Source organism: Egretta garzetta, unplaced genomic scaffold, assembly GCF_000687185.1.
Source record: "Egretta garzetta isolate BGI_Z169 unplaced genomic scaffold, ASM68718v1 scaffold136, whole genome shotgun sequence".
Taxonomy (NCBI): domain Eukaryota; kingdom Metazoa; phylum Chordata; class Aves; order Pelecaniformes; family Ardeidae; genus Egretta; species Egretta garzetta.
Genome location: NW_009260066.1, coordinates 2,623,042 through 2,648,389, shown reverse-complemented (window position 1 = coordinate 2,648,389; position 25,348 = coordinate 2,623,042). Strand labels below are relative to the sequence as shown.

The following is a 25,348-nucleotide window of genomic DNA, read 5'->3' as shown; positions in this document are numbered from 1 at the left end:
ATTGTTATTTTAATGCGACTCTTAACGGTCTACTTTGCCCTCAACACCCTAAAAACAGTTCCGAAGGGCAGAGTGCTGAACGCCCTACGGCAAAGCCACCTGTCATAAGGAAGATAAATCACAAACACATCAGAATTTTTAAAGACAGAAATTTTTAGTCTGAGCTACATCAGGCCGAGATACAACTAGAACAAGTATTTATTACACTCAGACAGCATTTTATCTTTTTTGATCACCATTTCAAAAAGATAAGTAAGAAAGTACTAAAATCCTTATGGACTTCCCTTAAGTTAGATGATGATTCTTATCTCGATACTTTTAAAATTACATGAACTATGACACTGCAAAATAAACATGTGACATAGATAACTCCTCTAAACCAGATATGAATTATTTGTGACTTGAGGAAATTTTCCATCCATTCAAAAAAAAAAAAACCATCAGCACCCAAGCAGACTCATTTATTGCATAAATCTTGCATATACATCATTATTATATATCAACCATTATAAACACTTTTAAAAGGATTTGGAGATACAGGTTTGGTTTCATCCTATCAGAATAGTACTAGAATAGTTGCAAGCATTTACTTTCAAGCATCTGGCTTTGGTGGTAGTCATCAGTTCATGGAAGGAACTTACCTGTTCATCAACTAAAGGACAGGTGAATTAGATTGTAAATTGTAGTCTTCTGAATGACTGTTACACAGATGCTGTAAATTGCTCCCCTGATCTTTACTTATGCTGATGGTAAAAGCTATACAAAAAACTGCCAAAGGGATTTCACATCTGGCTGCAGCCTGACTTCTTACACTCCCCTAAGTTGTTGCATGTCTCCTTGGCCTTCAAAATAGAGCTCTGGCTAACAAGTGTGATTCCAGCCCTAATGAGCCAGTACAAAAGAGGGGGAGGTAATTTTGAGGAACCACAGAGAAGTTTTTAATCTCTAAACTTATTTACTTCCATAAGCAAATACAAGATAATTATTCTTTCCTATCAACTAGGAAAGGAAAACCAAACTGTTCTTCAAGGGCTTGTTTGTAAGCTTACCTCAGTGAGGAGGTGTTTACAATGCCAACTTCTATTGCTGTAGTGGCAAATCACCTGTCAGACTTACTGCTGTCAAATGTTCCATCTAGACTACAAAAGACATAACAAACTTTGAATAACCAACCTGTGGCACCTAATGAGGGATGATAAACTTGTTTTCATGAGGCAACTTGCAAAAACTACACCCTCCGCCCTATTGCTTTTTAACTTGTGTGTATCTGTCGGTAAATAAAAGTCCCTTAGTGAAGACATTCATTGCACCACAGACCAGTGGAGCTCACATATACAGTAGGGCAGGCAAGCAGAGATTCACAGGTTTTTGAGATGGAGAATACCTATTAAGTCATGTAATGCACTACACTGCCAATGCAGGGTAGTTCCTTACAGTGCATTTTCCACTCCTTTGTCCAGTCCGTTTTTAAGTGAGTGATGCAACGGGGCTGCTACCACTTCCTCTGGCAAACACTTCAGCAGTGAAACAAATTTCAATGTCAGAAAATATTTCCCAATAATATGCCTACATTTTCCTTTGCTTAACATCACTCCATTATTTTTCTTTGCCCTCCTATAGACCACCCAATACAGTTTTGGCACATAATTATATTTTAGGGAAGCAAATCTTTAGCGAGCTGCTCCAAAGATGGTAAGAATTGTTTCAAATACCAGAGTTTAGTACAGTTATGGAAATAGAAATTCAGTATCTAGCACATTTTATCATCATCAAGTGACTATTACCAGTCAAAATCACCTACAGATATTCTCTGCCAGAAGACCGGGAAACAAATACTCAAGAGCACAAGTAAAAATAAAAATCTCAGAAAAACAACTGAAAACAGAGTATTTCAGATTTATACTTATTAAATTACTGATCTATAACGCTGTAAACACTGCTTTTTAAGGCTTAAAATTTTAAACACTAACTTCTGAGGCACTACCATATGAAAGCTTTTTTTATTTATGACAACTTACATCTGTTTACTAAGTTCCTAGTCTATATACAAAGCACACTAATCATGTACAGAGAATGTTTCACATGTGCAGATATTTGCAACAGGGAGCAACAGATACACCGACACAGTGTACACAAATGCAGCAGGATACTTCTCCCTATACATGGATGTGATATACAAAAAAATGAGTTGTAGTTTATCACTCATTTTCTGTTTTCTCAGACATATTCTCTTTGTGAATTAAAGTAACAAAAAATAGTAAACACCATACTGTTATTAACCAGTGTGAATTATAAATGCATCAAGAATGTTATTTGAGATTATTCATTTAAACTACGGTATCTACAAATAAATATGAATTTTCTTAACAATGAGACAAGCTGCAAGAATTTACCACTGTGAATTTTTTAAGATGCTTTCAACATGCTCATTCCAGCTGAGGTATTCCCATCACATACCTAAACCTCACAGACTTTTCAGCCAGCAATTATTTGTAGACAGTGTAGATAACATTTGTAAATAAGGGCCCAGGACATAACTCAACTGAATCTATGATGTATTCAGAAGAAAAAAAGGCAAATTATTTTGTAGAAATTCTACTTTGAATTTTTGATAGGAATTAGTGGTTTATCCAGACTAGATGGAGAATGATAGCAGAGCACTGCACTCAAAATTACTTGCTGAGATGGGCATCGGTGACTGTTGGTGACCAACATCATGCTGCAGGTAGGTTTCATTAAGTTTATTTAAGATAATGAGGTTTGTGAATACAAGCACGCATATACCCCTAACAAAAGGCATATTGATTTTCCAGGAGTACAAAATTTATTCTTAGGCCCCCATTGTATGAAAAAAATTTGCAATAAAAGATAGGTGCATGAATTGGTAAGCGATTTACAGCCAAAATATACCAATGCATTTCAGAAGTTTGGTGGTTTTTTGTTTTAAATTAAAAAGTGTTAACTGCATTATTTAAGACTAAGCAAAACATTCAGTATGCAAACACAAGCAACCACAATATCTTCATGCATAATCTTCTGCAATCTCTCCTTTTGTTATATATCAAATGATAAAAAACATTCATTTAGGAATACAAATCTTCTACTTACTCCTGATAATTTAATGGACTTTTCTCACAATGGTATAGGGTAATGGGGTAGCAGAGGAGAAGTAGGGAACTTGAAAGCAGTATTATGTGCATTCTACTGTCAAAATTGGAATTACTGTTCCTTTTCCTTTGTGCCCACATTTTAAACAAAAACATGAAGACTAACTACATCTCTCAGTTTGACTGCAGGTAGCTCATCTAACAAAAGAAATGCAGTACAGTTTAAGCAAAAGCTCCCCTCTCCCCACACACGTCACCATCGTCTTCCCGTCCTGCCCTGCAATGCTCTTCCCAATACTGAGAAGGTTGTAATTTGTGTATATATACCGTGGCTGAATAACTACTAAACAAAAGACATAAAGACAAATACCCAGTAAGAAAAAGAAGTACTGGTAAGAGATAAACACTGAATTTAAGTCATGTTTAAGTTTCAGAGTAGTTTCTGTAGCACTCCTCTGCAGTAAATGTACATTTAGCTGAATCTTAGCCCTGTGGATGTATGGAGTTCAGGAAGATTAATTTCCTAATCTGATGCTGAAAGATATAAATCATGAATACTTCCACAGAGAATTTGCAAAATGTTTGAAACATATTCTATTATACACCTGAAAGCTATTTGTAATTCTGATAAAGGCTTTGGAAATTTTATTTGTAGGCATTAGTTTAGTACAGGAGGAAAAAACACCTGTATTTTCACCCAAGAAATTACATCTTTTTCTAAAAACACTCTTTTGACACCCAAAGCTAAAAGCATGCATAGCAATCAGGACACTTTGTAGTTTCAATTTCTTTGGCCAGATTATTGTTTTCTCAAATTGACATAAAGATGTTTTCATATGAATTAAATTTCTCATAAGCCTTAATTGATGGAAACATGTATAAGGTGGGTCCACATATATGAAGATATTTTCCCTTAATAAAAATATAGTAGGTATTTCATCTGTCTGGTATTTAGAATATATTATGTGTGACACAGACAAGAAAAACAGGATTCTTAAAATTACTGCTTTATTTTCTAAGTACAATTTGGTCCTAACCTTGTAATCCTGCTGTAAATCAGTACTTCTTACCTAAACCCTTTGTGAACAGCACTCTGCCCCGGAAGGCTCACAAGAAGTGTAAAGAAGGGAGTATAGAGCCCATAAAGCCTTGGGCAAATATACAGAAATATTGATAATGCAGACTGGAAGACTTACACCACCTACCTAACTTTTGGCACCTCAGTCAAGATCCAAATTATGCTGAAATTTCCTATATTGCACATGGAAAAAGGCCTATAATGCAGTAGTCCTACGAAGCCAAATTTCATTCCACTGAATCTCTCCTTCTCTGCCTACTAAAATGAAGCAAAGACTCTGATAATCAGCACATAAGAGACCTGCTACTGATTACGTAATCTGAATTGCCCCCCTGTTTAAATTGAGTTTTTCCTCATCTTACGTAAGGGATACACATACAGGAAATTTACACATACTACCATTTCAGGTTTGTGACCAACACCTACACTGCATTCTTTACCTATTTCCAATACAGACAGGAAAAAGTATTTCCACCTCCCACTTCCAACAGGCAACCCAGACAAGGCAGTTTCTTTCTTTTGTTTTTTTTTGTTAAAAGTCAGACACCTCTGGAGTTTTTTAAAAGGTGATACCTGCCAAAATTAACCAAAGAAGAAGCAAAACATGTTCCAATGATCTGAAGAAGAAATCTTTTAAAACAAAGCAACATAGGACAACCCATAGACACTTTGCTCCCAGACACAGCTCCATGCTAGATTTTTTCCCCCAGGAAAAAAAAAAAAAGATCTGGCTAAAGACATTCCTGCTCTTCTCTATCTACAATCTTGTCTCCATTCTCTGCCCACAGTTTTCTTCCCCTCAATAATGCCAGTGAAACTGATTGCAGAACTGTGCCCTGAACTGGATCAGTGCAATTTTAAGTCAGTGTTTTTTAAATCTGACTTATTTCACTAATGTGGCTGAGTGGTCCAACTGCTATCCTAGAATGACTGAAGCTATGACAAACCTTGGGAAAGGCAAAGCATTAATTTTTGGAGGAGAAATAGCCACAAGTGTCTACAGATACAGATTGTACTGGTTTCTTTCTTGCTTTTAAGAGGGTCCTTTCCTTTGCAGCCAAGAAACCAACATGGAACCACATTCCCAGTTGTAATTGAATGCATTTCCAAGCAGGAAACAAGTTTAGTGTTAGCTTCCAAAATATTTGAAGTGATAGAAAAGTTCATTTTAAAAGTATGTTTTAGCATTTGAAAATAATCTTACTTAAATTTTAATGTTTCTCCTTATTTTGGTTAGTAGAGAGAGAGAGAAAAGAAGAACAAGCAAAGCAGAAATGCACTGAGGGCTGGAGTTTCAAAAGGGAAGCATTCTTCCCAAGTTAGGAATTAAAAACAAAGTTACAGCTTATGGAACATATCAGCTTAATACTAAACAGCACCTCCAACATGTAGGCATACCCTGCTTAAAAAAAACCAAAACATAAACCACAGAACCATAGAATGGTTTGGGTTGGAAGGGACCTTAAAGATGCCTTCCACCCCCCCTGCCATGGGCAGGGACATCTCACACTAGACCAGGTTGCTCAAAGTCTCAACTAGTCCTTGAACACTTGCAGGGATGGGGCACCCACAACTTCTCCAGGCAACCTGTTCCAGTGTCTCATCACCCACAAGTAAAGAATTTCTTCCTAATATCTAATCTAAACATACCCTCTTTCAGTTTAAAACTTACCCCTCATCCTACCACTACACTAATCCAAAACTTAAATAGAGAAGTAATACTCTTATTCAGTAGCATTTAAGAAAGTAACACAGAAATAGTTCTATTGATAACAGGTTTTGATAGGAAACCACAAACTTGTTTCTAGTTTGGCCTGTGGCAGAGTTCACAATATTCATTCAATCTGAAATACACATCACAGGTCTACTTGATTTTAAAGAACCTAATAAAATACAGAAATGTACCAAGAAGGTCCTTCTCATAGTTTAAGTCAAATTTAAACCTTTAATTATACTTACAGAGCAATCTTTCAGATTCCTTTCATAGGAGAAGTGACACTCCATATTTTCTTCATCTCTTGAAATAGCAAAGTTATATTTTCCAGCAGATTCTTCTCCAGCTATCAGTGCTTTCTTCAGTTCTTCAACATACTTTTCTCTACTCATTTCCATGTCCGCAGCCTCCCTAGAAATTTCAGCTTCAGACACTATCAGAAAGAAACGTGAGAAATAAACGCTTGTATGTGTGTGAACATGTATATATATTTATATGTACAGACAGACACAAACTCACACACCTTAAGGGACAGGCAAATATTAGGAGACCATTCTTTCCTTGACATATATCAATATGCCAGACACCAATGGAAATGTAGCAGGAATACTGTGTTTTTCATAAGAATTAAGTTCTGTCCCTTTTTTCCCGGTCTGAAAATGATTTATTGCTTCCACTCCACAATTCTACTTGCCTAAAGTTATTCTGAATACCTCTAACCTTACAATGCAGAGTGGAATGTTTTAACTATGATTTATTGTGCCCTCTCAGTTCTCTTTGAAAGTGAGTAATCTAAACCCTGTAAAACAACAGATGCAACTGTCTCCTCACATTCTTGAGCCAGTTTTCCAAGTTTGCCACTTAGAACCTTAAAACAAAATAAACTGTCAATTACAAGTGAAGCTACACCTAGAGACTTGAGAATCCACGCTTCAGCATTCACTTTCAAGCACCACTAAATGGGGGATGTGTCTCCAGTTTGCCTTACATCAGGTCTATGAAGAAAATTTTATCTCATTCCATATGCACACGTATTGAAATCATACCGATAGAAATAGAACAGCATTTCAATCAAACGTGAGCCTGTTTGAATTGCCTCATTTTTCTCCAGTCTTCTTCTTGACACAGTAGCTAACCTCGTATCGCAAAGGAGGCAGTGCGTATCAAATCAATCCATCATATAAAAATACAGCAGAGGTAAATGTATAATTATTTGCTATAAATAGTTATATCCTCACACACTTCAGGATTTCTGGATTAATCCTGCACCTTCAGTAATTTTAGCTTATTTTCAGAGACTCAGAGTGGTTGAGGTTGGAAGGGACCTCTGGAGATTGTCCAGTCCAATTCCACTGATCAAAGAAGGGTCAACTACAAAGGTTGCTCAGGAGCATGTTTTGAATGGGTATTGAATATCTCCAAGGACTGAGGTTCCCCATCCTCTTCAGGCAATCTGTTCTGGTGCTTGGTCACCACTACGGCTAAAAAGTTTTTCACTGTGTTTAAATGGAATTCATGTACCTATTGCCTCTCATCCTTTCTCTGGACATCACTGAGAAGAGCCTGGCTGCATCCTCTTTACTGCCTATTGATTAACAGGTATTAGGGTTTGATTAATACATATTGACAAAATCTTCTTGCGCATTCTTTCCTCCAGGCTGTACGGTCCCAGCTTTCTCATCACCCCACTCTATTACTCTGTTTATCAGACACAAGCAAACAGCTGGGTGAAAAAGGAGATGTGGGTGGCAAGAGAGAGCATGCTAATGTCACCCACTGCAAAGAAACAAAGGTTGACACAGGGAGAAACTACTCCCTTCTGTGGAAAATCTGAGCTTGCAGATACGTTCAGTTAAAAGGATGAATTAGTGGGTCAGAATCACACCAGTTATCTTCTAGGACAAGGAATTTTTCCCTAGGCAGATTCAAATGTGTAGGTCCTTCAAAAGCTACAAAGCAAAGGGATGCAAGGGAACCGAAGTGCTTTGGAGTTGATAAGAGGAAAAAAAGAAAAAGAACCAAAAAGAATGGAATTAGGCTCAATAAATATGAGGAAGTCAGTCTTTGTCACACCAACATGTGAAATGTCAGACCTATGGCAGTCTGAAGTCTGTCACAAAGTTCCCAATATTGTCCTTAAGAGACAAGGCTTAAAACAGAATTCTCTGCTCCCCTCTTCTTTTAAAGATACAAGAGGAAACCTGTCATGCCCATACCAGCGTAACATAAAGTAACAGGACAAAGGCACAATACACAGCGTTTCACCAGATCTGCAACAACACAAACATTCAGCAGATGTCAGAAATTACAGAAATGTCAGTGTACATTAAAAATAATAAAGGAGTGCCATTTCCCCTCATCCCATCACCCGTTATTTGGGAGCAGAGATCGACTCCCCCCCCCAGCTCCCCCCTCCTCTCAGGCAGTCATAGGGAGCGATGAGGGCTCCCCTCAGCCTCCTCTGCTCCAGGCTGAACCCCCCCAGCTCTCCCAGCTGCTCCCCAGCAGCCTGGGGCTCCAGACCTCAAGATGAGGATCCCAAAGGCATGGACAGCAGCTCAGGGCGTGGGAACAGGCTTGTTTTTTCCATGGACCGGCGCCAGCCCCTCCAGGTCCTTCGGGGAGGGAGGGGCCCAATCCTGACCCCAGCATTCGAGGGGCGGCCTCCCCAGTGCCCAGGACAGGGGCATGGTCACTGCCCTGCTCCTGCTGGCCACACCACTCCTGATACAAGCCAGGATGCTGTTGGCCTTCTTGGCCACCTGGGCACACTGCTGGCTCATATTCAGCCTGCTGTTGACCAACATCCCGGGTCCTTTTCTGCCGGGCAGCTTTCCAGCCACTCTTCCCCAAGATACAGTGAAACTACTGTCAGGAAAAAAAGCTAAGCCTACAAGCCAGTGAAGAACTGGGGCTACACGGCTGGTCAATACTCATCTAATAATCCACTACAAATAGCAGAAGTTGAGTGGGAAAGAAAGGCAAGAAATTTACTATCAAAACATTTCTACTTTACTATAAGCTACAGGCACCAATCATTTCCTCATTAGCTAACTTATTTCTTATACAGGACACTAGACAGACTTGAAAGAGAAAAGGCCACTAGTACATCAGCAATCCCTTCAAATTCCCCAAAACAGTACAGACAAAAGTGTGGAATCCCTTGCAGTATGAGTCAAAGAGGGGCAGAAAAAAATGCCAGAAATACTTGCAAAAATAAGTGTTTGTCTAGAACAATAATTTGAACACTGAGAAAAATTAGATAAACTTTTCATGAAAATAAGAAAGCTAAAAACCCAAAAATATTACTATACTGTAACAGAGCACTGTGGGTTTTTTCTCCTGTGTTGCCTGTACATGCTGCATGTACATACCTTACAAAACTAGCAGAACTGATCAATCATTAGAGAAACATGAAAAGTATAAATCCATGTATCTGTAGTTTTTTAACCCAATAGCAAGTGAGTACACTAGATCATATTGCATATTTGTGTGCTACTCCTTCCCCCCAAGATTTACTTTTTTTTTTCCCCTCCTCCTTAAATAGGATTTCTAACAATTTTCATCATCACATTAAATATACAAAAATGACAAAAGACAACTCCATCAGCAACTCTCATTCATTTCCTGGTAGGTATCGCCAAGCAAAATAATCCACAGCATGAGAAACCCAAAAGGGATTTCCCACAGCAAAATTTTTCTGACCACTGCTTTCCCTCCTCCCAGGTTTTGAACTGAGAATCTAAGCAGTGTCAAACATGATGTAATAACTTACAAAAAGTGATCAAAACCAATGCTGAGTGTATGAAAACACGGAAAGCCTCATGCACAAGAACTTCAACTCCTAATGAAATTATTCACAGCACTACAAATTCAATCGGAATTCCTTAGAAATGGATCAGATTCTTGTAGAAGAAAGACTCACTCTCCTTTGGATGAGTACCCAGTGCTTGTGCTAAACTGTTGCGTGTTTCTTTCTTTCCTTTTAATAGAGTGAGGTCATCTTGCTTTCAGTGGTCCTCTGTTTTGGGAAATGATCATCCAGCCATTCTGCCAGATGCAGGAAGTTAACAAAATGAGAACTGTGTTTATGAATTTTTTCTATACTGTTCCAGTTATAGTAACATAGCTTTTACTTAGAAAAATAGCAGATTCAGAGAATCAGCTTTTTGTGAATTTTAAGCTGGGGATCTTGAAGTTACATAAGAACAACCAGAAAAGCTTTTAAATGGAAAAACTAATATGCTCAATTAGTTAAGTATTTATCAATGTTAACATCCTTTTTGTTATTTTGAAAACACATAGTTTGTCAATCCCATTGTCAAATCAGGGGAGAAAAACCTTTCATACCAGTCTGCAGGCAATCAGCATTAGAATATATTTATTTGTCTTGTGCAGGAACTCCTAATCAATAGCACGTCTGAAATGTTAAAAGGAAGAGCAGTTTTAATACTTATGTGGACATATTTCAAGTTAGTCTTGTTTCCTAGGCCTGAAAGAAAAAAAGGTAAAAATTGTATTCAAAAGAAGGCTAATGAATGATTAAGGTTCTTTTTATACACAGGAACTATATATACACGCACATATACATAGTTTATATAAGGGTGTATATATATACACAAAGCACTGGGTTTTTTATATCTGTATCTATATATCTCCATATATATGAGGCCTATTTGAAAGCTTGGATTATGTACAAACTGGGGAGAAACAATGTCCACTGGGCAGGGAGCAGGAAGGGAGAAACTAGATGCATATCTATACTTATAATTCAGAAAAAGAGTCAAGAAAATGGTTTTGCCTACAATACACTGTAAAACATACCATTCTTTCCTTCTTTTGAAATATTTTAGCCACTGAGAAAAGGGCTTTTGATCAAGTATTTGAGAGTATTGAGCATTTCTAAAGAAACACACAAATCTCTCGTTCTTTTGCTAGGTGTGTATCCATATGCTATTATTAGGTTTGACACTCAATCTTTCCAGATTTGAAAGATCTCTGAACACGTCCCGGAAGATCATGAACCCCACCTCCTCCACCACTAGGGAGAGGCAATGCTCATTAGAAGTTTTTCATGCAAGTCGCGGGTCACAGTTTAGAAAGTGTTTACAAATAATGATAAATATCAGTAACAATTTAAAGATTTTTTTTCATTCCATTATTACCTGTCCCAGTCCATGCACATTGACCATCACAAAGTATTATACCAAAGCCAGTGCCTAAATCTTTTTCCCATGATACTTGCAGAAAATACGTTGCTTCTGGATCAGAAACTGGATGAATTCTGCTCAAAATCTTCTCCATTTTCCAGACACCTGTTTAGGAAGTAGGATAATCTTGTTATAAACAATGGCTTATTTTCCAGAGATCCTTAGCAGTTTTACAAAATTAGGTTCAAAAAGAAAAAAAAAAAAAGATAAAAATATAAGCATACTGAGAATTTTATTTTATTTTCCTTGACAAATTGAGTTTTTCAGAGACTTGATAATATTTCCAAACAGAAAACTGGATTACAATAAGTAAGGTTTAAAAGAACAGTGCCAACAATCAAATATATTTGAGTAGCCCCAAAGTAAGAAACTAAATGTCAGGAAGCTGGGGAACACAAAATTACAATACACAAGCACTTCCCCATGGCTATGTTTTTAACTTACTGTCCACCATCACCCACCATACAGCACATGGAATATAATTCAAAATAATCATTTTGGTGTTTCCGAATATTCATCTGGAAGACCACCATGTGAAAGCATGCTACTAAGCTTCACTGCAAAGCTGAGATTGTAATGGATGCCAGCAACCAAAGAAATTATTTTAAAAAATTGATGCTGCAGAGAGCAAAATTTATGATGCTACAGTGCATTTTTTGCTCAATATCAAAGCGAGTTGGCAATCTGTACTTGACATAAGACCTAAAGAATCCCACATATTTATACATAGTCTAATCAGACAATAATGAATCCTCAGGGTACTCAAGAACTCTAAAACTGTATTTGGCAATTTCCTCCACAAAATAATGAAGAAACAGCCAATTCTGAAGTTAACGTTGACATGCAGTATTTTCATGGAGAATGCTTCATATTGTCCTGTACCTGAAGAGTTTGGTTTGGGGTGTTCAGTTGGTTTTGGCTTTTATTTTTTTATTTTTTTTTAAGAAGAATTAAGTGAATGAAAAAGGGCTCCATTTTTGTTCACACACTAAAAATAGCGTGTATTGATAAAAGCAGGAAAAATGCAACTGAGGCATTTAAACTACATGCATTGAGTACAATGATGCTTGGACAGGTTAGGTATTAAAAGCCCTATCAAGTTTTCCATCTAAAGTGTAACAGTAAGTAATCAGGAACAGGATCAGTTCAGGCCCTGAGGGGACTCTGTTCTTCAAGCAGTAGTAGAAGGAAACTCTCTTTGCTCATGGACATTGAGAGACAAATCTAGGTAGAGGCTTAACTGCCACTGGCCACCCAAAAAGTTGGCATTTTCAGGTTAGGAGGAACAGTTCTAACTGCAGTTGACTGCACTGCATGTGAACTTTGCTCAACATTTGAAAATACCTTTCCCTTGTCCAGGCGAGTGCACAGTATTCATAAGTAGCAAAATACATGAATATAAGACGTATTTTTTCAAGCATAAAGCTGCATCAACAGCTAGACAGCAGCTGCATTGCCAATAATACAAACATTCATTATAGATATCAGTAAGGTTCATGAAACAACACGTTAACTACTTCTGATGGGTAATTAAACCACAATTCAGGTTACCTTGCACTAACAAATAGCATTCTAAACAATCAGAGGAACATCACATAAAGTGCCTGCTATGAATTCCAGGCTGAACTCTGGCTAAAATATGTCACCAGGCACTTCCAGCATTCCTGACTACCCATTACATTTTCATCACCAAATACTCAAAGCACTAACGATATTTTTCCAGCTTAAAGCTTAAGTACACATAAGCACCACAACATTTCCTGGTTTAGAATATTTTTCCAAAGAGTTTAGGATTCAAAGGCTTTGGCAGGAGTAGAAGGAGATAAATCAGTTACATATAGCTAAGCATCATAAATTCTTACGAACAGAAAGAGGGATGACTTTGCTATTTACATCCATAAACCACCACTGCTTATACTATTACAGATGTCATACTCAGCGTTTCTATTCACAAAAAATGCACCAGAAACTAAAAAGTTACTTTATTTAAAAATAAGTTTGAGTCCAAAAAAGGTCTTCTATTTCAATCATAAAGCAACTGGCCATTTCCAAAAATCTACAATATGTCTGTGCACCTGTATGCAAGAATAAAAAATTAAATATTTGGGGCATGGAGGCCTGGAACAAGGCCTTTTCAATTAGTGATTATAGAACTAAAGCCATTTTAAAGATCTGTAGTGCACTAACTGTCTGGACATGGGTCAATAAAGAGCACAGGACAAGAAGCACAAGTAACGTGTAGTATGTTTAAGCACACAGGCATGTATTTTCCTTTGCCTGCCAGATGCCCATTTGTTTTCTGCTTGTTCTGAAAAAAAACCCAGAGTTTCTTATGAAATATTTTCATAAAAGTCGTCCTCTGAAAGACAAAGGTTTTTAAAATTTAATTATTTTTTTTAACTTAAAGATTGAAAAACAGTTGCAGCACATAACTGACAGACAGCATATAAGGTACTGATGCATATATATAGCTCAACAGGGAGTTTTTGCTTGCTGCATTTGATTCTTATCACAAAGCAGAGCAGTATTCAGTGAAAACCACCCATACCAGAGTCTTCCTTTTTAGTGTAGACTGTTTATAACAGAAAGCAAAGCAAGAGAGTTGGATTTTCTATTTGTATGATGAAAAAGAGAATGAAATGTCAGCACTCAGTCAGAAAAAGTGGTGGCAAGAGTCACCCAGGAAAGAAAATTTATTTATTTATTTATAGATGCACTAACAAGGTCTCTAAAGCCCGCAATGAAATTCATCTGATATCATAACACTGTGCTTCCCATGCATCCACCCTCACGCACTAGTATTTCACTGAAATGATGTTGAACAGCTAAAAATGAAGACTCCGTCTAGACACCATTCTTAAGAGGTCAGTTGCCAGGGTAAGGGATGAGCCTGTTAGCAGAACTGAGAAAGCTTCCATACAACTTGTATACCTGTAGTAAAACACAACTTCAATAAAAAACCACACTGAGGAGACGCAATGCAGAACAATGCTCTGTATTTCATAATAAAATGCTAAATGCAGTTGTCAAAGCTTTTCCACATTTTATCGTGCATCTTTGAATAAACAATTTTACAAGAGAGCATAAAATGAAAATACCTTTTCTCCCAGCTCTTATCTCCTCCATTGTGCTCACTGACCTTTTGAGAGGAGTATTAGCTATTACTACATGTTTAGAAACTGCCTCACAAAGCAGAGTTCAGCCTTGCTTGAGATCTCCAAGCACTCAACTGTTCTAAACCATCAGCAAAAGCTTAAGGATTCTTGGCTGTATATAATGGCTATTATTTATTTCTCTTCAAGAGGAACAAACCTTCTTCATGAAAATCAGTCTGACCTACACAGCATATACAAACGTTATTGCGAACAAAAATATTGTATGACTGCTTTTTTAAAACCTGTTTGTAAAAAAAAAAAATAATCAAAAAACCCCAAACTAGTCTTCCACAAATCTCCCAAAACCACAACTCTTCCACAGAGTTTAGCATCGTGTTGAATAAATGGACAAACCACACACAGCTGAAGTGTGAATACAGGAAATAAAAGGAGCTACCTAACTATTTAGCAACTAGTAATCACCACTAACAAAAGAAAAGATACAGAAACTAAATCAGAGCATATTCCTTATTAATTTACGATAAGGTGAGTACATGCATCTCATCCACTCAAAAGGCAAAAATTAGTAACACATGTACACCAGTGCATTTCCAAAATAAGAATTTCGGGGGGGTGTGGGGAAGTTGGACATCCTACTTGAATACCTGAATTTAGCTCTACGTTCACAGGATTCACAAGTAACTTTGTTCAACATCTTTAAAAGATATATCACTCTACACTTCAAGAACTGAAGTAAAACTAAAACACCCTCCCTGTAACTAGCCTCTCTCAACTCCCCTGCCTGCTTACTGTATTCTCTCATCACAGCTTTCAACGTGCCAAGCATAAAGCATACCTGGCCCTTCACAGATCAAGCACTCGTGTGTAAATGGTGGTCATGTTTCTGCCCCAGGGTTTTCAAGTCTGACGGGCATGCAAAGAGCACATTTGCAAAAGCAGATTCTCCAGCTCCCCTTCCCCAAATTAACACTCTTCAGGATTGCAGAAGACTGATAACACACCTCCAAGAAATTTGATTGAATCTACACTTCTTTAGCATGCTGGGTTTGGCTGTGATAGAGTTAATTTCACCACAGTACCTAGTATGGCACTGTTTTAGATTTGTGCTGGAAACAGCATTGATAACCCAGAGATGTTTTGGTTATTGCTGAGCAGGGCTGACGCAGAGCCAAGGCCACTTCTGCTCCTCACCTCACCCCACCAGCGAGGGGCTGGGGGGGCACAAGGAGCTGGGAGGGGACACGGCCGGGACAGCTGACCCCAAATGACCAAAGGGCTATTCCATACTTTATGACATCATGCTTAGCGCATAAAGCTGGGGGAAAAAGAAAGAAAAGGGTATGCTGGGAGTGATGGTGTTTGTCTTCCCAAGTCACCATTACGTGTGATGGAGCCCTGCTTTCCTGGGGATGGCTGAGCACCTGCCTGCCGGTGGGAAGCAGGGAATGAATTCCTTGCTTTGCTTGCGTGCACGGCTCTTGCTTTCCCTATTAAACTGTCTTTACCTCAATCCATGAGTTTTCCCATTTTTACTCTTCCCATTCTCTTCCCCACCCCACTGTGGGGGGAAGTGAGCAAGTGGCTGCGTGGGGCTCAGCTGCCAGCTGGGGTTAAACGACAGCATTTACTCATTTTCACAGATGATGTCATATATACACAAATTGGAGAGTTACTGTAGCATCAAGGCTGCAAAAAGTTAGGTTTCCCATTGTTACTGTTGACATGATTATTTCCCAAACCCTAAATGTAAATTCCAAAAGTGAAAAAATTATGTACATTTCAATCTAATATCTAAATAATGCTTTAAAAGGCCAATTATTAAACAGGATAATTCATTGTCATCACCACTACACATGCAAAACTCCAGCCAACAGTCCTGCGTGTGCTTGTCTAAGAATCTACCTTTATACATTCAAAAAGTAGTTCCACTAGAAATATTATTAGTAATTTTTTAAACGAGTGCCAAACCATTTCTCTGTTGTGGCCATTGTCTCAAACAATCCATTAACACTACGCCTACAACTGAAGTAGAAAGAGTCAGCTGCTTTAAGAACTCTGGGCCAGACAGAACAAAGTAACTGCAGATGTACTGACAAAGGGGTCTGAAAAATACATATCAGCTTGGAACCTGAACTAGTCACACAAGCTTGTAGAAGCTGGTACTGCTTTTTAAGATTTTACTAACACCCCCAACTCCACCAAGTCATAATTTCATTGTCATTTCATAAGACAGCTAAAAATGTAAAGGATGAGGGAGAGTTGGAACTTTAAGAGTTAGTTTCATATCTTTGGGCAGAAAGGTAGGGACACAGGTAAGAACTGTATTCATGCTCAAAATGGTTAAAACAGCCACCTGAATTTTGGCACCCTCACTATTTAACAGTCCAGCCACTGTTGAAGCTTATAAAAAAAAATAATTGCATAAAACCAAACTATTTTTATAGGTATCCAAAAAACTAAATTACTGAAATCAAATACTCGCTATTGCAGTCTGAAAAGCACCTGAGTCTACTAGACCAGAGGCATACCTTCGAGTGCTATGCAATATTCAGCAATGCTGTCTCTGTAGGCTCTTTCCATTCATTGTCTCAATAAAAGGAGAGTAGCCAGTACTTTCTTCCTCCCTTAATTATGATAAAGAAAAGCTGCAGAGAAACTGATTGATTAGGGCCATAAGAAAGCCAGTCTTTTTCTCCTTAAGGGCACAGGAGGTCATACCACATACCAGCACCTCACCATGTTAGAGCCAAGGATCTGAGACAAGCTTGCAGGTGGGAACAGTTGAGTCCCACCCCAAATTTGTAAATCAGAGACTTTATTGAGGCTTTAGAACAGTTGAGGATTGAGCTGTTTATCTTTAGCACTTTGTCCCTTTGGTCTTTGGCTTCTATGATCTATATTAGGCAATGTTTCTTTCTAAGGAGAAATCAGCTGTTGGCTGGTGTGCAATTGACTGGAGTCTACTCTCTGAACAAACAGTGCACACAGTTCCTTCTGAATAAACAAGACACTTTTAAAATTGGTTTACAAAGAATTTTATATGTTGTTTTGGATAGCACTAGGCATAGACCAAAAGCCAAATCTTTTAGGCTGCTCCAACACAGCATCATTGATAATGTTTTGAACTTCAGCACTTTATTTTTTTCCACGCAGACTAATGGCTTTTTTTCAAATTGCTTCGGCTTGCAGGTGTTCCAAACTTCAGCAGCTATGCATGGAAGGCTACTTACAGATCAGAAAGCGCTACTATGTCTTTCTAATGGAGCAATTAACTTAAGTACTTTCTTGTTGAGAAAAATAGGGAGTTCAGAACAGAAGACCAGCACATCTAGCACACTGCTATTAAAGCCTATAATTTGATCCCTTCTGTCATTGGCTTTACCACAACATACACTAATCAGAAACTAATAATCAGAAGAAAGTGAATGGTTAACCTATAATCAAAGAACAGGTACTACTCGGGAGATGCAATATGTAGTTCAAAGTGGATTAGTGGAAATTTAAACCAGTCAAGAAAAACCCCAGATTGCTTTTAAAGATTAAAACTAGCTATTACCACATTTTCTAACAGAAGGAAATAAGATAATGTCTATATTTATGAATATTTCTAGAGATATATCTCATACAAATTGATATTCTCTCATGTTAATTTAAAATTCCATTAACTCCAATAACTCAAGAGGAAGAGCATTAAAATACCTGACAAAAACTTCAACTACGACTCAGTTAATCTAAGAACTACTATCAACCTAATAAGGACTTTCTCTTTTTTCTTTTCTTTTTGGAAGAACATGATTGGGCCAACAAAAATGAAGAAAAAAATACAGCATCCTTACTATTGCATCTCACCATAAGCCTCCCATTCCCTTGGCTACAGTGTTTGACACTGAAGAAAGATTCAATAATAACCTTCAGCTGTAACCTAAAGATACATCTGAAGATCAAAGAAGATAAAAATTTTGAGAGCTTTGTTTCCTAGTGAAATTTAGGGGGCTAAGACATTTTTATATTACATGCAACCTAAATTGTATTTAGTTGTCCTTTTGTTTAACTTTGTTCTGTGTTAAAAGCATGAGGATCACAATTTTGTCAATAATGCAACTTTGTCTTAGAGATAAAGGAAATGAATCAAAAGTTGGCACTGGATATGAAGAAGTGACTGAATGACTTTATAACTTTGTGCAGACGGATGAACGTCCCATTTTAAAAATTCAGTACTGCATAACAACATTTGATCAAGAGGTTGACTTCACGACAGCTGTAATCAGTATTTGGTCCTCATGGACCCAACTGCAGAAGCAAGACTCACATGGCTAACATTTGTACTGCTTGCTTCCCACTGTTTTGTGGCAGCCACAAAAGGATTGGAAACATGCACATACTTTTAGTGTAAATGTCCAAAAAAAAGCAGTCTTGAGCTTGTCAAACTCCAAGGGCCAATAGGATATGCAAGATTTGCCACAAAAGATCTGGAATCCACGATAAGGAACAACCCTTGTCAGACTTATTTACTACAGTCACCAGCTGAAAAATGAGGAGAAACAGAAGGAAGCAGACAGTCAACAACCTTTATAGTAGGAATCTTACTAACAAGCTTTGATCTTAATTGTAGCCTGGAGGCAAAGCCCACCCTGGTGTCTTTCATCCTCTTGAAGTCTCAGACCTAACCCACTACCAACTCCAGGCATCCAGGCTTGCCAAGCTTACTTATAAGCATCTATATTAGAGGCAGTTTGAGCTATAACAAGGTTAAAAAAAAAAAAAAAAAGGCCTTCATATATTAAAATAAACACCCAAGTGGGCAATTATGCTAGTATATACTAGCAAGTAAGGGAGCATCTGGATAGATTTCCAAAAGGGACAAACCTTTCTTTTTCACCCTTTTCTATGAATTCTTAACAGTTCAGTGTGTGCATGCTGTCAAATCCTCACTTTCCAAAATCCCTATCAGGAAAATCCTAAGGTTTCCCTAGATAAATCAGGATATACTAAATAAATGTTATAAACCTGTAAAAAATAAAATTAAGTCACACAACCTAAATATTTCATGATGAAAAAGTTAATTTTAGTACTGAAGTTATTAAAAAGTGTGTATTAAACTGAGCAAGGATCAAAGATGACCATCAGACTGGCTTCAAGTGGGCAGATCTGGGATGCAAAGTCAGCAGGCACGCCTAAGATACCCAGACTCACTACCTTTGTTGCCTCTGGGAGTTGCAAGCCCCAACAAATATTTTATAACTCTACTTTGGCAGTAGGTCAGCCTGGCTTTCCAAGGCCCTACCAAAGCCAATGGTGGCATGGAGCCACAATTGTTTTGCCTTCCCTCGAAAAGTGCAAACTTAGACTGTTTATTAAGGAAGATAATTCACTTTCTCAAAAAAAAAAAAAAAAAATCAATCTAAATATATATCGTTCTCCCCATAATCTCTCTGAAAAGACAGCATTAAAATAACTATATGTTTTGCAGATAAAAAAAAACAGAAAAAGGAAAGCAATCTGTATAGTTCTGCCAGACACAACTTCTGAGCCTGCCACATACAATCAATAAGAACCAAGATTCAAGAGTCCCTAGTATCTTAGTCACATTTCCAAAACCATCTGTGTAGTTTCCAGTAAGTCAGTATTACCCATTTGAGTATGGAAAAGCTGAGGAATTAAAAAAAAAAAAAAAAAAAAAAAAAAAGCAGCCTGTTCTAACCGCCCTTCACCCATCCAAAAATACTTAGATACATATGTCTTTTTGATGTATATTTGGATAATATAGTAGTCTGGTTGAGGTATCATCTGTTTTCCAAAACACTGCCTTTAGAATTAAGTATTATCAGGATACCCAACACAAAACAAATCTGTCCTACAGATTTCCTTTGTTTTCTATTCTTTAGTCCCCATATAGACCTATTATAATCCCACACAGTTTGACATGTTTCTGTAAATGTTTGACTTAACATCACTGAGGAACAGATTCCACTAAACAGTTAGCCCCCCCTTTTTTTTTAATTTGAAATAAAGTCAAATAAATTCAGTACTATTGAATCCACAATAGCTCTATAGGCAAGAGTAACAAATCTGAAACACGGACAAATGAAACAAAGAAATCAGTGTCAGCTAGCTATGGATGGATGTAATTCTGTAGGTAAGTTTTCTGAAGAGCTTTGAAAAATTGAGCCCAGTAACCTCGAAAAACGAGTTTCACCAAATGTAGCCACTTCAGTGGGACAAGAGCAGGTATAAATATGAAGGCTCACATATCTTCCTCTCCTCCCACCTCTACACCCAAGACTTTTCAAAGAGATGGATTATTTTAATTTCACGTCCCTGTCAAATTAGTAATAAAAAATAGGCCTAGACTCCAAATTACTTTATCTTGCTAAACAGTTTCCTAAGGCATTTTCTTTGAAGAAAATTCCTGCATTACCCTGTCTTCACTTAACAAAAGTTTTATTATGTTTTTTTTTCCATTTACTATTTATCTATTAGAAAAGGCAACATTGATCTCCCTGAAAACAAAGAGCTCACACTACTTTAATTTATTAATTTAAACATTGTAATTCATTTTGTTTCATCTGGCCCCCACAGAAAAATAATTCACAAGACATTTTCAATGAACTGGGATATTCACTTTCAATGCACTTACATTTCAATTCTGCATCTCTTTATTCAGCCATGTTTATCACTTTGCATTGAAAATTAATTTTTGATGGATTAGGCTGAGCAATCAGATTTTGAAGATAAGGTAAAGAGACGTCCTTCTGTATCCATCCATAATGGACATTGATTTCATCCATTTCCACAGACAGGCACAGGTTCAGCTTTGGTTCTTTAATCTGCCTTGAATGCCAAGCCATGAGATTCAATGTTATCAGGTAACAAGACAGGTACATATATACAGAATTATATGATGTTGGTGCCCCATGGTACAGCACCTTCAAAAGAGGCAAGAAATCCACAGAAAACCAAGGCAACAGCTTAGTTTAGGCTTTGTGATAATGCACATTGGACAAACCAGAACAAGAGAGAAGCTGCCAGCGCATATGCAGGAGCAATTGACATGCCAGTATTTTAGCAAAGGGGAAGCCCAGCGCATAAGTCCCACAATCTCACCATGCGCTGCGCAAACAAAGAGCTTTTTTTTTAAAAAAAAAAAACAACATATAAAATAAATAAGTACACAGTTCCAATAAACAGGTCGCAAATTCAGTGGCTGCTGACTGTATACCCTAAGCAATCACATACCTATTAACTTGTGCTTGGTCTACAAACAACATTTAGAAAGAGGACAAAGAGTTTCACAAGAGTCACTTCTACTTTTTACATTTTAAGTTCTACACATAAAAATATGAAGCCTTTCAATACATATCAGCTCACTGCTTTTTTAAGTAGTTTTCCTAACTCTTCCGTGTGGTGAATTTTCTGCTCTTAGTATAAGGCAAGAAAAAAAAAAAAAAAAAACAAACGAAAACCCAACAACTTACAAAAATTAAGCCCTTACCCAAGACAGTTGATGCCAAGCAGGGGGTCTACATAAGGAAGCCAGCTCAGCTTTTCAATATTAGTTTTCCCTCACAACTACTAAAGAATGCTAGCTTGCACTGGAGTGAAAAGAAATTTGCAGACTAATATGAGGACACAGCAGGGGCATACCAGTGGAAAAATGCCATTGGGACTTGAACTGAGAAGGCAATTACATACGTATTAGGAAAATATAGCACAAATGGGCTTTGATACCTCACCAGTTTGACACAGTTTTGAGATCTTAAAGTGTAAATTATTACAAGGCAAGTATGTGGAGCATCAGTGTAGAGGTCTCAGAAGTGTTGTTTGAAGACTGTAAGTCACTGCTTTCCCAGGCGAGTTAAATCAGTAATTATGGAATGATGACATAAAAAATTATGGGGGGATGGTGCAGAAATTGAAACAAAACAAAAGGGAAAAGTATTTTAAAAGTAAGTCTCAGCTAAGCTTTGACTTCACTGCATGTTGGGTCGCACTTCACCTTCATGTTGCTGGGCTTTCTGGTTCTCAACTGCAGAAGCTGAACAGAAACACTACTGCACATCACTATCTGAAATGAAACAGTGAAGAAATACAACTCTGAACTAATGCAGATATATGAGCATAAAAAAACCCTAGCCCTTTATTTTAGATACAGTACCCCCACTGCATTTTCCTCCCTTTCAATGTTACAAGCACACTTATTTGTTTTGCATTATCAAGTACCAAAATCACAACACAAACCTTGAATTAACAGTATGTACTAAAAAATTTCTCCTCTACTTTATTATTTAAAGAAGAGGAAAAAATATCTATTTTTAGGACAATCAAGGTTAATAAAATAAATCCCTGGAACAGACAAGATGGAGAAAGATTATAAAGCACAGTTTTCATCTCTGTGCTTCCCTGACCAAGGCAGGGAAAAAAAACCCCAACCCTTCTCTCTAATATTGCCTTCAGGAGATTATGAAACTTAAGTCAAGTAGGTCTATTACCAAGAGACACACAAGAATGCTTCAGCTAGATCCTTGCCTCTTATCTCCAAAAATAATTATCCTCTATGACAGCAATGCCTAGCTTTCATGGAAATTACCGTTTCTGCCCAACCTCCATTATGCCTATGGCCTGTGTGCTATACTCTGCAAATTAATGTTAAGTTTCACAGCTGGAGAAATTAAATATAAGCCCACACAATACAGTTTGATGTCTCCAACTACTGTCTAAGCTTCCCTCATCAGCTCAGTCAACACAAATATCTCCTCAGGTTTTTGTGAAGTTTCCACCATAAGCTGGACACAGCTGACAGCATTTGGAAAGCCCCATGCTCCCTCTTTCCTGTCCAGCTACTGTGCTGAAAAGGGTGGCCTCTGAGATCCTTTTGTAGACCTGTAAACAAACAATCCCTTTCATAATCATCTGAATCATTTTTAAAAACAAATGCAGCCTTTAATAGGATATATAGCCTCACTCTTCCTCTAATTGCATTAAATTTTCCATCCCAAGATAGCAAGCAATTTGGCTGATGTCTAGATCAAGAACACAAAAGTTCTCAGTCTCTGCACTCTTAAAATCACATAAGATCAGTCTCCCTTTTTTACTATTTATTTTACAATCTCTGCTCTATCTGTCTGCTCTGTTGGAGGACACGCCTTCTCACAAAACTCACCCAAAGTTTGCAAAGCAGGTGCAGAAATATTCCAATAATTTTCCAAACTTTGGAAATTTGGACTATTTAATCAAATAATTTTTTGTGAAATTATTAGGATGCCTCAGAAGACAGTAACACCAGTGGCCCTCGCTGAGGCACACACATAATGAAAATTTTTTCAACTTGGAACTTTTCCTGTAAGATACATTTTTTATATTGATCAGAGTTGACCATGTTAGATTAGCAAACGACAGTAATTTGTTTAGTAACTCTCTTCTAAATTTCACCTTAAGTGGTGTTAACATGGTGCCATACATAACCCAGCAAGTCTTTTATATCATGACATATCATGGACAGCAAGCAGTCCTTATTATTACATTATCTGATACAAACTTGCACATCTGTAAAGACAAAGGAGGTGGGGAAGACTAAAATCCACAAAGAAATCTCGATTACAATCAGCAGGAGGTGAAGGACACTGTTTATCAACCCAGGAAAGGGACACAACTCAAGTCAGTAGAGGGACCAGGGATGGAACTAGAACAAACCCTACTTTTGGTTCAAAAATTTTAATTTCTTGAACCATTAAATGGTATTTTACAACAGCTTTCTAAATTGGATTCATTGTTATTCAGTTAAGTTAGTCCAGATCATAACTTAAATGTGTATGCACATTATTTCATGTTCCCCACAATGACAGCAAGCACTACACACTTTTTGCCGAATACAACAGTAAAGAAATCACAGCTGCATCCTGTTAACCTTGAAGACATAAGTAATGGTTTGAAACCTTGAAAATCTCACCCTAAATTCCTGGCGATTCCATCTACTCTTCAAGGATGCGTGGTGCTTTTTCATTTGGGGCTCCTGAGCTTGAACACAACCCCTTAAAAACTTTCTCCACCTACTGCTCAGTCCTAGGTGACAAGAGGTAAGGATTAAACTTTCTCATCTTCAAGTGGCACTGAAAGATAACAAGGACATCAGAAATAGGCATTGAGACAAAACAGCAAGCGACCTTGTAAGGCTCATTGCACATACATATGTAACATGTAATATAGCGAAGCCAACATGCAGCATAGTAAACTATTTTAAATTATCTCATCCATACCGAAATGGAAGTTTATTGGTCAAAACAGACCACTGTAAGCTATCTAGTAATCCTCCAAACCTGCTGGCAAGACAAGACACCAGCAGCAGCACTGGGATTGTGTATGTCAGAAGAGGAGCTAAGGTTACCTGTGTCATGTACTGCATAACGATTTCTACAGCAAGGCCATGACACCTTTTTTCATCAGCCCATCAATTCTCTATGACTTTATCTTTTCTTCTTTTTTCTTTTCAAGTAATACTTAATGGGAAAGCTTTGTTTTGGCTGTTGTAAGTAATGACTTAGGCGTACTGGTTTTAATCCAGACAAACACTTGAAATAAATGGAATTTAAATGCTGAGGCAATTTTGAACATCCTTTCTGCACCTTTGTATACCATATTAGTGCTTAAAATCTAACTCGCTTGATTTAGTTCTTAAGTACTTCACCAACAGATACATGAGAATCATACTGTAGATCCAAGATGCTGCTATTCTGCTCATTTCACTATCAATGTCAAAATAACTCCAAAGCGCCTGTAATGCCATAGCTTCATATACCAAATCATCCTAAAGGCTCTGTATAACAGCAGTAAAAAACCATTGAGCATATAAAGTAAAATGCAAGTACTTTCTCTCCAGACAACTTAGCCACCATCTTCTATTCCAATGAATAAAGACATCCCAGGCTACAAACTCAGTATCTGTGTATCCCACATCAAGTATAGCATAATAGCTGGCATATTCATTCCTCACAGTCTTTCAAGACTCTGGCAAACTCCTATAAAACAACAGCCTACACAATTCACAGAGTTTTTTTTTATTATACTGATAGAGGACAGCAATTCACATGAAATCTGACACAAAAAGCAGAAATTTTAAGGTACAGGAA

At 37.5% G+C, this 25,348-nt stretch overlaps 1 protein-coding gene across 6 annotated transcripts in view; it reads right to left on the bottom strand.

Moving 5' to 3' along the window:
- The window catches only part of XRCC4 (X-ray repair cross complementing 4), a 182,749-nt gene that overhangs the window by 153,784 nt on the left and 3,617 nt on the right, over nucleotides 1-25,348 (bottom strand). For 3 of the 6 annotated variants that reach the window (XM_035896608.1, XM_035896605.1, XM_035896609.1), the window contains exons 1-4: nucleotides 24,172-24,305; nucleotides 22,222-22,290; nucleotides 11,065-11,214; nucleotides 6,145-6,332 (exon numbers count right to left, since the gene is read on the bottom strand). In XM_035896608.1, coding sequence (XP_035752501.1) covers nucleotides 6,145-6,332; nucleotides 11,065-11,203 — 327 coding nt within the window. In that variant the 5' untranslated portion in view covers nucleotides 11,204-11,214; nucleotides 22,222-22,290; nucleotides 24,172-24,305. Of the gene's footprint in view, nucleotides 1-6,144; nucleotides 6,333-11,064; nucleotides 11,215-22,221; nucleotides 22,291-24,171; nucleotides 24,306-25,348 lie in introns of those variants that run through there. The other 3 variants (XM_009641146.2, XM_035896607.1, XM_035896606.1) reach the window with 2 other exon arrangements.